Raw genomic sequence first — 17,112 nt, 5'->3', positions numbered from 1 at the left:
CAGATACTAAAAAGATAACCACATTAGACATAAAGGGTAGTACATTGCCTCCTTAAGTTTCCTATGTTGTTGCTAGAAAGAGCAGCAGTCGGCATGAGCATTTTATTATTTCAGTGTCTCCAGTGACAGAATGGATGCAGATTTTATGTGAGTGGCTATCTCCACAATTTTGGGCATTAGATGTTAATTATAAAGCTGTCACCTTTTAGGACTTGATGTTTAGTTGACTTAATGTTCAACTTCACTTTCAGCTAAACATGATTTGGATTCAGATACATCGAGTTCTGCATTTAATTCTGGTGCATCCATTTCCTTACACCTGTGCACTTGTGATATTTGATCTTGATCGTCAAGCATAAAACAAGCAACTGACTGACTAACAAATATTTTCCGCATTATTTAAGAATTTAAGTGAAAGACAAGGGCAAGACATGTTGTCTCTCTGCTGTTCTCATTCATTTCTGGGCCCTTGTTGTTGGTCCCGCCCGCCACTTAGTTAAACATGAAAAAAGTAGGCCCAAGCACAGGTTTTTTATTTCAAATATTCGTATGAGCAAGCCATAGAGAACTGTGCTGAGCTTCTCTTCATTGAATTAGCTTAGCTGCGATGATTACTACCCTCTCTTCATCTAGTCAGATGTGACAAAAATATACACAAACTCTAAAAAATAATATGAGACATTTTGTATAAACTTGTCATCATAGGTCACTAAACTCTCAACCTCAGCACTTGACAGAAGTAGATTTAAGTCTAGTGGTAAAGCGAGCTTAATGATGCATATTGTAGCTTCAAATCAAGATGATGAACAAATGACTGAATCTTTTGTTTTTTATAGTGTTTGATTCTTCTTTCTTCCTGTTGTAGGTTAATAGCACAAACTTTTTTCCAGTTTCCATATAACTTTGTTGTAATACAATACACCAGCTTACCAGTGTGCAAATGATTTGATTTGTCTCTTTGCTCAGAGGGTGATTTCTCTTCAGCAGTGGTTGTTTCCGACTTCTAGAGGCAGTAGGAGAGGCAATTTAAACGTGGCACTTATTGTGATGCTTTAAATGCATAGAGTTAGTTAGAGTTGCTTTAATTATAAAGCACAAATAGTCTCGGGACTGCAGCACAGTTTCTGTGTCTAAACTGAGGTGAAAAAAGGACAGTGAGTTTGAGTTTTCTGTCTCTGAGGACAAGTTGTGGCACCATTAGGGCAGGTTATTGATCAAAACCAACAAGTTGGCTGACAAGATAATAAAAAAGTTCCCAAGTCACACCCACAGTTTGTGATGCTGGTGTTTTTTTTTTTTGTTTTTTTTTTTCCAACTATAAAATGTTGAAATAGCTATTTGTCTCTTTAGTTATCCTTTGTCAGCATTTTTTTTTTTTTTTTTTTACTGTATATGACTTTACATGGTGTACTACATGTGATATTCCCCTTTAATTTAAGCCACGTCAACTGATTGTAAATACAGTGGAAAAGAGGAAAGTTGAAGTTTCCACACTTTCAGTCCAGGCCATATAGATAAGTGATTGTGAAAGAGGAACAGGGCAGACAAGAAAATTCCCTGCATAGTTTTTCCTTCCCTGTCTGGTGTAAGACAGAAGTAAAGATGGGAAAGTCTAATTTCAGAGTGGTTTATAGTTCTGTAAAACTCAGTAGATGTAAAGTGTATTTAGGGTTTAATTAATTAATTAATCAATCAATTCCTTAATTCTTTTTTTTCCTTTTGTTTGATTTGTTTTGTTTTGTTTTCTATATTATAAACTGCTGGGCTCTGAGTAGTCTAGATATCTGACGCTCTGTACTGTCCCTGAATGCCTTATACTTAATCACTCCTTTTGTCCATGTCTCTCTTTTTTTATCTAGTCACAATTTGAAAGCTATTAATAGCATTAAATGAAATTCCCAGCCCATCTCCTGACTTGGGTTGAAGGCAGGCTTTAAAGCCCGGTCAGGTGATGGGCTTTAAACCATTTAGACACACAATCATTGTGGGTTTATTCAGACCAAAATAATTCTCATAATCAAATTTTACAGACAGTTTATAAGTCTTATGTTATATTTTCATCGTGTTTGGAGTGCAGGCCTGCCGATTGTTTGTTTCATTTCCTCTTCGGTTTCTTGACAGGCACGAAATAGTAAACTGCTGGAGCTGGTTTGTTTACCTCAGAGAGGAAATAAAACAAACACAAAGCAGCAGGATGTTATTGAACGCTCAGATTTTTATATACATTAATATGTTTTACTTACTTAAAATGATTGTGTGTTAATGAACAGCAGCAATGTTGAGAAATGATATTTGAAACCAAGTGTTTTGGCTCTTGCCTGAATTGCAGCTTTGAACAATAGTCTACACATACCAGAACGCAATGCACCTACATTCAGATTGACGTCACCTGATTTGTAGACACTACCCAGTGCTCACAAATTAACTGGCTTATTAGCTGTGTGAACATGCACCTGAACGCAAGTAGGCACACACATACACTAAAAAAGACTACTTAAAGCTCTGAAGGTTGTTTCAAGTAGTTATCGTACTATCGTATTGAACACAACAAATGTGGAACAATAAGATTACATGAGAGATTTCCTCTAGTCATCTCTTGTTTTCTGAAATACTTTGTATAATGATTATGATGATGATAAAAATATCATGAATGAAAAGCATGATTAGCAAAAAACTGTATTCGTTTTCACTGGCCCTTAGTCACGTGGTCAGTGGTGACCTAGAAAAAGAAACTCCCCTGTATGTTACTGAGAAACCCTTTAACAGTTGTCTTGGAAATAACTGGGTGTCAGCTTTAATAAAGAACTGGCACCTGAGGGAAGTGTAACCAGTGCTTGGCAGAAGATCAAGGCAAGTGAGACTCTTGGAGAACTTGCTGTAGCTGCAGGTCATGGTTTGCCTAGGTGAAAAAACAAAAATGCTGCTGCAGCACATGTACTTACATGACACCATTAGAGTACAACTTTAATCCTTGTCCGTGAAATGTAAAAATAAGCTAGCACTGCCCCCTTCTGGTAAATGTACAAAATTGAATTGTAGGTTCTTCAAATGGAAAATTAGACGCATCTTAATGTTGCAACATCCTCAGAATTAACATAACATTTATAAGAATTTATGATTTGTACAAGATGAGGAAAGAATATTGTGGTGGAAAACAGTGGGCAGCTTGCAGGAGGCCGTGTAGAGAAATCCAGTGTGATTATCATGTGCACATCACAGCACAGTGTCTCTTTTGTTGTCACTTCACACCGTATCTTAAGTGGAGAGAAGTAATGTGTGTGTATGAAAAACACACTGAGTATTCTAATGTCTTTCTTACAGTATCAATTGGGGTGACTACATGAATAGTGTAGTGTCTGTATTTGATTTTTATTTTGAAGTTGCCTCGAGATAACGACTTCTGATTCCCACCCACCATGAATGTTACGTCTGGTTAGATTTTTTTTTTTTAAACCCAGCAAGGTTTTACTATTCACAGCAGTTCTATCCCTGTGATGTGCCGTGACCTTCTCTATTTTGCTGTAATTATAGCCTCACATCATCCTACTGTACGTTTAAGGCCTGCTGTGATTACAGAGTTGGTGACCACCCTCCATGGTTGAGGAGGGAGGAAATTGCTACTTACCTCCTGCCTTTTGCCTCCATTAAAACCTTTTATAGAGTATAACGATTTTGAGCTATATCCCTGTGTTTGGCCACGTTTAGAAAGTACTGAATCAGAAAGAGAAAACCCAGGAGTTTGGTTCACCAAGGTGGGGTGACACTTTTCTTTGTTTCCCTTTCATACAGTATCTGTGAAATCTGTGGCTGGGCCACAAAGATGTCATTGATAAAATGATTGTGGAGCTTAGATAATTAGTTAAGTAAACAGAAATCAACAGAAAAACTATTTTACAACTTAGTCACCCTGTGTGATTGTTGCTAAATGTCAAGTGTACACTACATATTTAATGTGTTTTGTGTCGAATGTATATGTATTGATGTTTGTTGTGTTTCTTTTACCACTGTATTCTGACCACCAGGTTTGCTGGAATGGGTAACCTGCTAAAAGTCCTAACAAGGGAAATAGAGAACTATCCACACTTTTTCCTGGACTTTGAAAGTAAGTCTGGCCGAGGAGAGGAACAAAGGAAAAAAGATGGATGGAGAAGGAGATGTGGGGGGGTGGAGGTGTAACCGTCTCAGCTGTTTCCTTTCTGTCAGCAGGTCTCTGATCCCGATGACACAGCTGGGAAGGAGCCCTGCTTATGCTTTACTTTTTCCTTCTCGTTCCTCCACTCAGGCATGACCTGCTGCTCTTCCAGCTCTGCTCTCACATCTCTGCTCTGATCACATTTCTTGATAACTTCTTAACGTTGCACATACCTGTCTGTCCTTCTCTTTCTTTTGTTTTTCTCTCTTGCAGAAGCCAAATGGGGAATCTGTTAAAAGTGCTCACTTGCACTGAGCTTGAACATGGGCCAAACTTTTTCCTTGACTTTGAAAGTGAGCGCAGCTTCTGTCTGTCCATCTGCTTTGCCTGTCCTCCCCTCCAGATCCCAAACTCCTTTTCCCTCTAACCCCTCTTTGGCTGCTCTGTCGGGTCAGGGGTTAGCCTGTTCATCTGTTGCATTGTCAACCGTCCTCCATTGAATTTCTAATGCTTTAACTGAAAGCTGTTAGAATTAATGATGAACATCAACATGGCTTTAAAAGACTAATTATTTTCTCTGCATACCAAGTTGAACAAGAATGGAGCTGACCCTTGACCTTTGCTGTTCAGTCAGTAAAGCATTTACTGACTTGTCTGCATGCCTGCCTCTGTATGCATAAGAAGATACAATTGATTGATTCGTATGTGGAATAATGTAGTTGCTCGCACATTATTTGTCAGGTCCCTGTTTCTCTTTCTGCATAATCATGTTATCTGTAGAAAGTATCAACGCTGCTAATATAGAAAACATTAAATTACCGGTTTGTTTTATTTTTTTTTATTTTTTTTGTTGTTTTTTTTAAACCTCCTACAGAAAAAATAACATAATACGCCTCCACAGTGGCATTTCAACCGCTCTCACAATGCAGCCAACCTCAGGCTTTGTTTATTCAGCAAAGAGGAAATGATGGGAGTGGAAAGGTTTGAAATGCAAAACAGACCCCAGACATAGAGTTTTAATGCCACCAGTACTCTATATTTAGAGCTGTTTTTGTGTTTTACTCTCTCCTTGTTTTCTGAGAATTTTACTTTCCACACCTTTAAACATTTTTTTTATATAATACTTTTTTTTTCATAGCCTACATAAGCTCCCACAGCATTAAAATGCTGCATTTCCTGTGCTATAGAAGCACTCTGATCAAAACCAGTTTTTGGTTATGCTGGAGATACCATGGTTTCTGCAGAACAATGCAAATAATTGACATCTATATACAGGCATATTCTGTTTATTCTTGTTATAACCATGTGGATTAGACAGTAAATACACAATTGAAGTGTTTCCTTGTAGCAGAGGTTGCAGCAGCTGTTTAACGCATACAATGCAGTGTACCTCCATCTTTGTTCTTTTATAGTCAGCCTTCAAATATTGCTTAATAAAATGCACCCAGAAGATTGGACCCCCAAGGCAGCAAATGTTGACTGACTGTTGATGGACTTGTGCGTGGATGTACTGTATGTGCCAAAAGCTGAAAATGTTGACTGAAGTGAAATAATGTGTTCAGCTTTGACCCAGATACAATTCAACACGCTGAATGTTTTTGTTTTCTACTGTGCTCATCCTAATATCCTGGATTTCCGATTTGAAATCAATAAAAAAAGATTGATGTTACTATTAAATTGACAAAAATATTCAGCGCACATCCCTCTGCCCCCCAGTGAGTGTTTGTCAATTTAATAATGCCTGCTGTCTATTTCATTAAAGCCATTTCACATCAGGGAAAATTAAATCCTAAAAATGATTCTAAAGCACCAAAGCAAATATAGATAAATGCGGAGTTGAATATGCTTCATTAAATGATTCAGTAATTACAAGATAATTACTTCTTGATGTGAAAAGGCATCAATTATTGGCCGTAAACTATGTTTGTGCCAACAATGATGGATAGCTAACTGTTATCTTGGTTTGTGTGTTTTAGACGCACAGCCGACAGAAGGAGAGCGAGAGGTGTGGAACCAGGTGAACTCAGTCCTTCAGGACTCTGAGAACATCCTGTTTGGCCTGCACTCATACAAAGGAGCCGGTCAGGAGATCAGAGATGTAAAGGACATGCTCACTCCCCACAAGCAAACACTGCATATCTTGTCGCATGTAAAAGATTGTATAAAGGAGCAGGTTTAGTAAAGGTTGAAACCACCTGCAGAATATCACAGAACAAGTTCAAAATCAAACCGTTCATATACATGGTCGGTGCATGTTTTCTCATGTGGTTCTGCTCTTTGTGTGTTTTTATTATTTTGTGCAGGCAATTCAAAACCCCAACGACCTCATGCTGCAGGAGCGAGCCTGGAACTTAGTCTGCCCGCTGGTCATCAAACTCAAGAAGTTCTACAGTTTCTCTCTTAGACTAGGTGTGCTCACAGCAAATGTCTTATTTACCTGTCTGTATCTTTAGTGGCAGCAAGATCATTTCTTGGTTAAAAGGTGGTAGAAGGTTCAATCTCTGGCTTCTGTCCACATGTTAAAATGTCCTTGGACAAGACAGTAACCCCCAAGATTAGTGCCTTGTTTGGCAGCTTTACTGATGTTTGTGTGTCCTGCGTAATTTTAAATCATGTATCCTACAAGCAACAGTGGAAAATAACATAACGTGAGAGTTAAAGTTAAAATTTAGTGTTTACCTCTTAACTTTTCTTCCATCTAAAATGTGAATGTGCAGAATGGATTCTGAACTGGTTTCAAGGTTTTGTAGGAGAAGCCGGGCTCCTACACTGCAGCTGACGTCTTGTCTGTGTGTTTCTGTCTGCAGAGGAGGCTCTGAAGAGCTTGTTGGTGTCCCTGACATGTCCGCCCTTGACGCCCACTCAGCACCTGGAGAGGGAGCAGGCACTGGCCAAACAGTTTGCTGAGATCCTCCACTTCACTCTGCGCTTCGATGAGCTCAAGGTCTGAGAACACTGAGGGGTTAATCTCCGTGACACACCTAGTGTCACTGAGCCTCCCAGTATACAGTACACTTTTTGTTGTAGTTATAGTATTATTGTGTAATATTAGTAATATTTTGGTTTTGTTTATTCAAAAGTGATCATTTATTTTGTTCTAGATGAGAATTCCCGCCATCCAGAATGACTTCAGTTACTACAGAAGAACTATCAGTCGAAACCGGATAAACAACATGAACGTGAGTTGTCCAGAATAATCAGTTTAGATCCACATGAGCTATCAATAAGCACACAAAACAAAATATTTATATATGACTTTCGATCTGACTCAGAGCGGTCTTAAAGAAATGTGAAGACGTCAGTGCTTTCTCTCACTAAACAGTCTCATCTAGAAATAGTTCTAGATCTAAATACTCAATCTTAACAGATTGAAGAGTAGAAGATATCAGTAGAAAATGAACCCTGCTCCTTAGAGACGTGTAATTCATCTGTGTTATGTGTCTGCACCCACAGTTGGACATAGAGAATGAAGTGAACAACGAGATGGCTAACAGGATGTCTCTGTTCTATGCTGAGGCCACTCCGATGCTGAAAACACTCAGCAACGCAACCACAAACTTCGTGACAGAGGTGAGAAACCCCCCATCGAAATCAGGGTTACTGCGAGTGCTAAAAAGTTGTCACACAGTAATAATTCTGTTGCGTGTACAGTACTGTTTGTTGCACATTTTGATCTTCAGTACATTTTACATTTTATTCAAATGTCAAAATGTCTAGATCCTAATTATCCAACAAATAAGAAATCATCAGTGTGCAGTTAGGGAATTTAATCAGCTGTTGTGTGGTTTGTGTGTTCTGTAGAACAAGACTCTTCCACTGGAGAATACAACAGACTGTCTCAGCACCATGGCCAGTGTCTGTAAAGTCATGCTGGAGACACCGTGAGTTTACACACAAGCACAAAGGATCTTAAAGCCTCAAAAGGCTTTTGCAGTTACATTACACATTCTTTGAAGGCTTGAGAAAAGAAAGATTCCACGGCAAAATGCAACACTTATATTGCACAACTTCCTGTGATGGAGATTTACAGAAGCTGTTAGACATTCTTTCATCATAATATTGTGGACTTGATGATGGCAAACCTTTGCTACGTTGAAACCTTGAATTTCAAGACGAGTGAAATTTTGTAAAATGTTCCTGCATGTTCTCAATTCTGCTACTCCACTTTTTTTTCTCTCTCTCTCTCTCTCTCTCTCTCTCTCTCTCTCTCTCTCTCTCTCTCTCTCTCTCTCTCTCTCTCTCTCTCTCTCTCTCTCTCTCTGTCTCTCTGTCTCTCTGTGTTTAGAGAATATTCAAGTCGTTTCAGCAGTGAGGACACGCTTCTGTTTTGCATGAGGGTCATGGTCGGTGTCATCATCCTGTACGACTATGTCCACCCCAACGGCGCCTTCAACAAGTCCTCCAAGATAGACGTAAGACACACGTGTGCACACACATGCGTATTTAAAGTACTGAATTTAGGCTGCACATCGGAACATGGCTCTGGTTTCAGATGCAGCTCTGGAGTTCCTGTGCTCACGTTCTGTTCATTCCTTTTTTCCAGATGAAAGGCTGCATAAAAGTCCTGAAGGACCAGCCAGCAGACAACGTAGAAGGTCTCCTGAACGCTCTCAAGTAGGTTACATTCACTCAGTTCTGCACATGGTTCATAGGATGGAGAGTTTGTTTTTTTCATCCACATTTTCTATTTTTCATGTTGTGTTTTTTAAAACCCAGCTTTTTCCCATTAACTATTTATTTTCATAATTTATTTTTTGGGTTTGTATGAAAGAGACGTAGCATTCGCAACACACATCTCATGTTCAAGAGATGACCGTTGTTCTCCCTTTTAATTTCCTGCTTATGTAACCCAACAAATTATAGAAATTATATGCAGTCAGGAAGTAGCTTGCACAACTGAATGACTATCAACTTAGCTGTCAGGCCTAACAAAACTGTTGATTATAGCTGTTGTCTTCCCTTTGTAGCCATATCATGTGTATTTAATACTCATAACAAGCCCCTTACAGTACACACTTAAATGTTATGCATTATTTTAGCTTCATATTTTTATTCTAGGCCCTACTAAAATAGTTTTGGATAATTCACAGTCCAAAAACTATATATTTTTCTAATAATCATCCTTCATGAAGTCCTCTGTCTGAACCTGATCATTTTAGCTCCTGAGTCACTCACTTGTTCTTGTGCCAGTTCCAGAAGCTCTGTAAACTATGTGCAGCTTTAGAGCTTCATGTAGTTGTAGTTGTGTATGTTTCATGTTACTCATTTGTCATTGAAAATGTCAGCTTCTGACTACCATGCATGTTTGAGCTAGAATCATATGTGGAATATTCTTGATAGAGGTTTAAGAAGAACACCCTCACTTCCACTGATAGCCAAAGGCAACGATGGTCAATGACCAACAATGAAAATACAGAAGAAAATAAAAAAGGAAAAAACATGGCCTGTTGAAAAATCTGATATCATTTAAACATATTATCTGGAGCCAAGAAGAGCTCTTTAATATTGACAGTTCCTCTAGATCCTCAGGCTCCCTTGTTTTTGCTCAACATAAAAAGCCCCACTAACGCACCCCTCACTCTGTTTTCTCTTCAGATTCACCACAAAACACCTGAACGACGAGTCCACCCCGAAGAACATCCGGGCGATGCTCCAGTAACACCTGTTCATTTTTTTAACCTATAAATAGATATGAAGAGGATCAAGGCTCTGACCTCAAATAAGATGTATATGTTTACATTATTTAAAAGAGACTTGATGTTAATACTTGTGTATTTGCATAGTCATTCCCTCCAAGTTATTAAAACCTGCAGAACATGTACTTGTACTTTGCCAAAAAGAAAAAAAGCTAAAAGAAAGAATCACATGAATTGCCTCTACTGTTAAGAGCTGTCGAAGCACAAACGATGGATGCCTATCAGCCTTATACTATAACTGAGCTTTGCAAGCAGCACTTGGAAATAAATGAACAAGCAGCATCAAATGTCCTTTAACAAATCTTTCCAATCGTTTCTTTGACGTTTCCAATTAGTTCGGTGTACAAGTTCTCATTTATATCGCAGTAACTCATGTTTTTTAAATTAGCATGTATTAAAACAAGCGACATATCATTCTGTGTTTTCACTTGATCTGAGGAGTGTGAGCGGTAAAGACAGAATAAGAAATCAGTTGACGTTAAATGGACATTTGTGTTGCAGTGAAGGGCTAAATGTTGAAAGCAGACGAGGTCTTGATTGATGTAAAAGTATTCGGGGAGGGGGGTTCTCTTTTTATAGTCAGCTGTTGTATTTGTCTTCTTTTTTCAAACTCCAACCTTGTGCAACTATTAAAATAAGTCTACTGTGAACATTACTTACTTTTACTTACATTACAACTTCAGTAAGATCCAGGAGTCCAGCATTGGCTTTGACTTTAAATGTTTTTGCTGGTTGAAAAGGCTGCAAATCACAAAGTCATAAATCAACTCCTCGAACCAAATGTTTTATAGAATTGTTCTGTGGCAATGATGGGTTTTGTTTTTTGCCATGTTTTAAGTGATTTTGTTGTTGTGGCTTTGTATTCACTAGAAAATGCATTTCCTTAATGCATTATTGAAAATAAATGATATATTCTTCTTAACGAAAGAACTTCCTTTCTCTCCAAAATAAAAGTATAAAGGTATGATCCACACAGATGAGATCAGCATCATTTTTGAGATTATTTTAATATTGTCTGACGTGTTTAAGGCCACGTAGAACTTTAGGCGCCCTGGATCATTTAATAGTTGAAGAGGGTTGTGACTGTCACTGAGCACTGGCCTAACATTACACCAGGCACGTTCCCGATTGTTCTGAACATGCAGCAGCTCGGTCGGACAATCTCATCTGTGACTGTTGTCCGTTGCTTCAGGTTAAACCATGGTTCTTTTTTATTATTATTATTATTTTTACTGCAGTCTCTGAAAGTCAATCATTAAGAAACTGTGTGAAAGGATGCAACTAATAAATCTCTCAATCAGCTGTTAAGACGTGACCTTTGGTAAAACTTTCTACCCCCACGTTTTCCAGATAAATAAAATAACAGAGTATGGACGATGTGGTGGTTTATCGTGGAGCAACTTTGCCTTGAAGACTTGCATCAAATCCACGACTCTCATTTGAATTCATAAGCCATATATAATGCATCGTGAACTATACACACTCCTTTGATTAACATGCCGTATCCATTCATTCTGTTGCTTTTTTTTTTTTTTTTTTGATCATGTTGTATTTAGTAATATATATGAGTGTGTGTATGTGTGAGTGTGAGACCCATAACTTGGATTTTTTTTTTTTGTTTGTTTGTTTTTTTACGCAATGAGTGAAAACTGTACATGGATGAGACTTAAAGCTTGGTTTATGTATGATGGTGAGATTTCATATCTGACTCAAGTGTTGTTGTTTTTTTGTTTTGTTTTTTTAGGGGGGTTAAAAATCAAACCTTCTGTCATGATTGATGTACAAAAAGCTTCTCTCTTTGCCTAAGATATGCTACTGTGTGTTGAAATACTGAATACTGGGACAAAATCGAACGTTTTGTCTTGAACTGACTGTTATTGTTTATTGGCTCTAGAGTTAGGACGCACTGTTTCTCTAAGTGGCTTCGGCTTTGTACTGCATACTGGATGGGATGAGTGGAGGGGATAATAAAGGTGGTACATTTCTTATACAGGCGGTTTCCTTGGCTTTTCTCATTTACAGTACTTCCATTTTAAGTTATTTTTACTTCTCCTCCACTACATGTATTTATTTGACAGCTTTATTTACTATTTCCTTTGTGTGTTTTAAGTAAAAAATCTAATGGCTAATAAATGATGCTACTTTATTATACGGTACACTGTTTAAAATCAGCTCCTTCACAGCTGCCTTTGCTTTCTCTTTTTTAACTTTTAAATGTGTGTCTGCAGTTTACAAAAAATGCAAAATACAACATGTTTTGTTTAGTTTTTGGGTTTTTGTACATTTTTTATTACCTAGAAAAGCTTAATTTCTGAGTAACGGTAACTGTTTGGATTTGTGCAGAAACCTCATCTGATGCACATGAACAGGAACAAATCTGGACTACATTTGTCTACTCGTGTTGTCAGCAGCATCAAGTTCAGTGTTTTAAATACAGTGTTTTCTCTATCTAGCTGTGTGATGCAGTTCTGACGTCTTCCTGCAGGGGGCGACAGCGTCAAACTTCATGATCGTGTGTATGAAGCAGACACCGTCCAGGGCTGAACCTCAAATAGTGGTGTACCTGCAAATTGTAATAATAATAATAATAATGAGAGAATGCTGGAATTAATAAATAGTTTAATTATGGCTGCACCATCTCCAGCTACATTAATGCACCATAATCTTAACTGCTACTGTGCTCAGTTATGTCTGTGCTCCTGCTACAGTGAGATTGATTAGATTATACTGATTAGAATTTCTATTGATTAGAAAATACTGTAGTTTGCAGTTTCCATTCATATTTCTAACAAATGATAGACATTTTTTAAGCAAACGCTTCTTATAGCAAGAGAAATGCATGAGCATTAGTGCTCATTCTGCTCTGTAAAGTGTCCTACAGTGAGACAGGTTGCACAGTACCAGCTTGGAAGGGATGAACTTCAATGAAAAGAAAGTGATTTAATGTATTTATAGTAATTAACTGAGTTCCATACATTTCCAATTTTTACATATTCAATTAGTCAGTCTTTTGTTTCTACTCGGCTCTTTAGAAAAAGAAACTGATGGAATATGTTTGCTACTTGCAGCCTGTAGTTACGTCTAATACTGCGTACAAGGCAAAATGTATATCATTAAAATAGGGTCCAAAACTACTCACTGTGACTTATAATTTCTCCTGGATGCATTTCTTGCTGGGTGCTTGCATCATAATCAGCCTAAAGGAATGGAGAAGCACTGATTACTTACTTGGAGTGCTCCGGTGTGAGCGCTGGGATGCCCTGAGTGCCTCCACACTCATCTGGGGCACCGCCGACCTCACTGGCCCAGGACGTATCCCAGCGTTCCACTGAGACTGGCACAACAAGCTCTTGGCGGTCTCCTTGGTAACAGGGTAGTCACCGCTGTGAGTTGCCCACTGGGGTCGAGTTTGGGTCTGAGGATGAGGATGATAAGGAGGAAGAGGAGGAGGATGGTGGGTTTTGGAGCTGGAGTTGAGGAACATCTGAAGGAGGAGAAAAATAAATCAAAGTTCTCAGAGAACTACGCTGACAACCATCATTTAGAAAACTTGCACTGGGTTAAATTTCACATCACTGACATTAAAATAAATGTCTGATGATTCCACCAAAGCTGGAATATTAAATGCTGCCGTGTCCTCTATCTCACCCTCTCCTCCCCCCTCCTTCAAATACCATCATCAGCATAATTTAGCTTTCCCTCTGTCACCTCCCTTCTCTGAGCAGCTCATCATTAACATGCATTCCTGTGTAAACGCTGCTCCATAATGCATGAAGCCTGCTGCTTGCGCAGTCTCCAGAGAATCCCCCACGCTTATCGAGCGTGGTTTACCAGCGATTTGGCTTTCCGTAGTTTGTAATTCGCCTCAGAGAGCGTTTTGTGGCCCTCGCCGTCTGGCGTCAGTGGGATGCTGCGGCAGGTGGAGGCTCTGCTTCTTGTTTGTCTGCAGAGAGATTGTCAGGTGAAACAACAGGGTCGAGCTGCGTTGATTTAGTAAATAACTCATATCACACAGTCACTTATTTCAATCAGCTAAGATCTGTTGTTACTTTTTCTGAAAGTTGTTTGAAGTCTAAGACTTGGCAGAACTGTATCTTGCTTATTTCCTCACAAGCTTTTAATTATCTTAGTTAAACTGACTGATTTCAAGTTTCAGCTAAACGTCTTTTTAAAAGAGTGAATTTAAAGGAACTGAAAAGTCATCAAAGTTCTTGATGGTGTTTTCTATTTATAATAATATCTACCACAGAAAACTGCTTCCTCGTGTCCCTTCTACCATCTTACGCTTTCAGGGCTTGCTCGGTGGGGTCCAGGTTGTCCAGGTAGTTGAATCGTAGTGTGTCTTTAGGACGTCTGTCAGAATCTCTCCATGGTGGGGGTGCAGCCGGCTGTTTCTCCTTTCTCGACCCCGCCCTGGAGGCGCTCCCAAGTCGCTGGGAGGTGGACGCTGGACGCCCCCCACTGAGGGAGGCCTCTTCTGATTTCTCGTCTTGTCCGCTGCTGAGTGGTGTTACATTTAGAACCGCAGGCTGATGATTAGACAAAGCAGCCTGGAGGGGAACAAATACATGTTTTAGTGTTTTTTACTCTGTGTTTAATTATGTTCTGAGCCATTAAAGTGGATCATTTGAGTACAAAGGATGTGATCATGGAGTAATGATGATGAGTCATGTCATTCTGGATCTGATCCCCTGACCTGTGGTGGGCTCAGCTGCAGCTCTCGGACAGTTTGGATGTAATGTCTCTTCCAGACTCCCTGCTCATATGGTGTGGGGGAGAAGTTGATGCACCAATTGAGCCTCAGGCATTTCGGCATCCACAGCTGGTCCAGCTCTACTATGCTCTTCCAGTGCCAACTCACCTGCCCAGACAGAAGGTGGTTTTCAGAGCTGTTGGGTTTTCACACCTGCAGGAAGATTAACGGTCAGTTGGTGTACCTGTGCACATCGACTGAGGCTGCGGGGGTCCAGGAACGAGAAGAGGTAGAGGCTGAGGGCTCTTGGCAGCAGGCTGGTGAAGTCAGCAGCCTGCAGGGGGAGCACTCTGCTCACACTGGCGCTCAGGAAACGGAGCTGCTCCACTGTACAGCTCAACACAAAGTCCTGAAGCACAGCCGTCCTCTGGCCATCAGACCACCTGTCAAACTAATGACGAGATCAAACAATAGAATGGGATTCCTTTACCTTCACACACACACACACACACACACACACACACTGCTTCACAAAATGGACTCCACGGAGCACAGCGTGGTCACCAACAGTCTGCTTTCTATCAGCCACAGCTCACAATGTGCTCACTGTCCAGTGAAGAACCATCAGTGCATTAAGTGTGTCTCTGCTGGTTCACTGTCTGCTTACCCACTTTGCCAGGAGACTTCGCCTTTCTTCAAAAACCTGAGGAAGATGAGGAAGAAGCAAACGCGTTAACATCTCCACTGTGGCTGTTCATATTAATATCCTGCTTGTGGCCAACAGTGCTGTTTCACAATAGACAAGTTGACGCCACCTTGCTGTTGATGGCCGCGTGGTTCAGTGGAGTCCAGGCGCTCAGCTTGGTCTGCTGCTTGACAGAGTTCACAGATGACCTCGGTGCGAGTGGCATCTCTGGGTAAAGGTGACGTGTTACCATACAGAAAACAAGCTTGATGCTGTTCCCTGACGTGCTGTGTAGCTTGAATATGTGCAAAGCCTGTCTGAGCACTTTTAAGGCTGTTAAATATTAAGTAACATTAGGTAATGGCACAGAATCCAATCTGACAGACAGCACTGCATTAGTGAGCAGGACAACACATTCCTCCAGTGTTTCACTCACCATCGATTCTCCTCAGCTGTCAAACAACAAAACAGATCCAACTCCTAAATGCACTTTCTGGTCGTGTGCACACTGCGTACAACCTTTGTGGCCATATTCCTACCTCTCCTCTTTCTTTTCCTCTCTGTCCACTTTCCTGTGCACAGTTTACTTGTTTCCATAGTAACAGCCAGGGCACGCTCTCCTTTGCATTGGACTGGTTGTCACAGGGGGGTGCTGCAAACACAACAGTGCAGTGTGTGTAGCGTGCAGGCGTCACTGTCTCTAATTATGACAAATGTGGTGCCGAGGGCCTGACACTGCAATAGCTATGCAGACCATCTGCCTGGGATACAGTGATACTGCAAAAAAATATGTTTTACAGCTGCTTGCATACTTCCCTGCAGACACCACCCTGTTGGTTACATTTGGGACACAGGAAGTGTTTAATCTTCCTATGTCTTGTAAATGTCACAATAGCTGTAATATGTGTGTGTGTGTGTGTGTGCATTTTGAAAATAGACATAGTAAGATGTGTTAAAATGTAATAATATTGTTATTAGTAATGATTAGTTTAGATGCTCTAGGTATTTCCATGACATAAAGCGCCTGTTGTCCAGTGAAATGCTGCTGTAAGCCTGCTGATTTAGTGCTTTTTTTTTTTTTTTTTTTTTTTGCAGAAACCCAGACAAAACACTCCACGCCACCAGCCACTGAAGTTTTTCATTCAAAAGCTGAAAGCATGCTCGTGCACGGAGGGGCGGTCGCGCGCAACGAAGAGAGAAAACCTGCTGTGCAGAAAGAAGAGGCTGCAGAAAGCTGCGTCAAGTGAAACACACGGAGGCGCAGCACGACCGGAAACGACGCGAGGCCGCCTTCAGAGTAATATGCTGTCTTCAGTCTTCAGATAATGTGTGTTTTTGCTAGACTTTATCCAAACTAATGGAAACATGTGACATTTAGATCTATATTCATATTTCATAGCTTTGACAAGTGAAATATTCTGCTTAACTAAAAGTAGTTTGTATGGTTTGTTAATGTGGAATTTAATTTTAACCACTAGTTTAATCTATCTCAATGCAATGTAAGTATATTTACTTTTATGTATAATGTTAACTGCATTGTTAGTTACTACAACTGTCTAATGCATGTAATAGAGCAAAAAGTAAGATTAAAGGTACCATTATTAGAAATACTCAAAAAATACTTGGGGGTCTTCCACCAAAGGTTATAATTTATTTATTAGTTATTAAAAACAGGAATCATACACTGCCTAATATTAAAACACACTGCTGCAACAACTGTTACTTTGAGTACGTTAGCAATGAAGCGTAAATAAATCTGCATCATCGTCTTGGAAGATGTTTAATTTATTGTGCGCTTCGTTACTTCAGTGTTTTTCTACATACTGTTTTACCGGTGGATATCATGAGGCTGTGGAGGCTTTTAATTTGACAGTTCTGACCGGAATGTCTTTTTTGAAATCTCGCG

At 39.7% G+C, this 17,112-nt stretch overlaps 2 protein-coding genes across 3 annotated transcripts in view; one reads left to right on the top strand and one right to left on the bottom strand.

Annotated features, from left to right (window-relative positions):
- fam49a (family with sequence similarity 49 member A) overlaps positions 1-11,818 on the top strand; it is a 29,779-nt gene extending 17,961 nt beyond the window's left edge. Inside the window, exons 3-12 of one of the 2 annotated variants that reach the window (XM_026341039.1) lie at positions 4,023-4,102; positions 6,109-6,230; positions 6,436-6,541; positions 6,940-7,076; positions 7,234-7,311; positions 7,586-7,702; positions 7,934-8,013; positions 8,418-8,544; positions 8,676-8,746; positions 9,728-11,818. In XM_026341039.1, coding sequence (XP_026196824.1) covers positions 4,033-4,102; positions 6,109-6,230; positions 6,436-6,541; positions 6,940-7,076; positions 7,234-7,311; positions 7,586-7,702; positions 7,934-8,013; positions 8,418-8,544; positions 8,676-8,746; positions 9,728-9,791 — 972 coding nt within the window. In that variant the 5' untranslated portion in view covers positions 4,023-4,032 and the 3' untranslated portion in view covers positions 9,792-11,818. Of the gene's footprint in view, positions 1-4,022; positions 4,103-4,137; positions 4,486-6,108; positions 6,231-6,435; positions 6,542-6,939; positions 7,077-7,233; positions 7,312-7,585; positions 7,703-7,933; positions 8,014-8,417; positions 8,545-8,675; positions 8,747-9,727 lie in introns of those variants that run through there. The other variant, XM_026341041.1, reaches the window with a different exon arrangement.
- Positions 11,819-12,144: 326 nt separating this feature from the next.
- Positions 12,145-15,791, bottom strand: fbxo16 (F-box protein 16). Its single transcript, XM_026341038.1, has 9 exons — positions 15,643-15,791; positions 15,337-15,434; positions 15,189-15,224; positions 14,766-14,972; positions 14,525-14,689; positions 14,113-14,378; positions 13,660-13,771; positions 13,057-13,312; positions 12,145-12,391 (listed from the first exon to the last, which is right to left on the bottom strand). Exons 2-9 carry the CDS (start codon positions 15,430-15,432, stop codon positions 12,333-12,335), a joined length of 1,197 nt encoding a protein of 398 aa, XP_026196823.1. The 5' UTR covers positions 15,433-15,434; positions 15,643-15,791; the 3' UTR covers positions 12,145-12,332.
- Positions 15,792-17,112: the final 1,321 nt, after the last annotated feature.

The sequence above is a fragment of the Anabas testudineus genome, chromosome 24, assembly GCF_900324465.2.
Source record: "Anabas testudineus chromosome 24, fAnaTes1.2, whole genome shotgun sequence".
Classification (NCBI taxonomy): Eukaryota; Metazoa; Chordata; class Actinopteri; order Anabantiformes; family Anabantidae; genus Anabas; species Anabas testudineus.
Note: the sequence above shows the minus strand (reverse complement) of the source record. Positions and strands in the feature narration are given on the sequence as shown.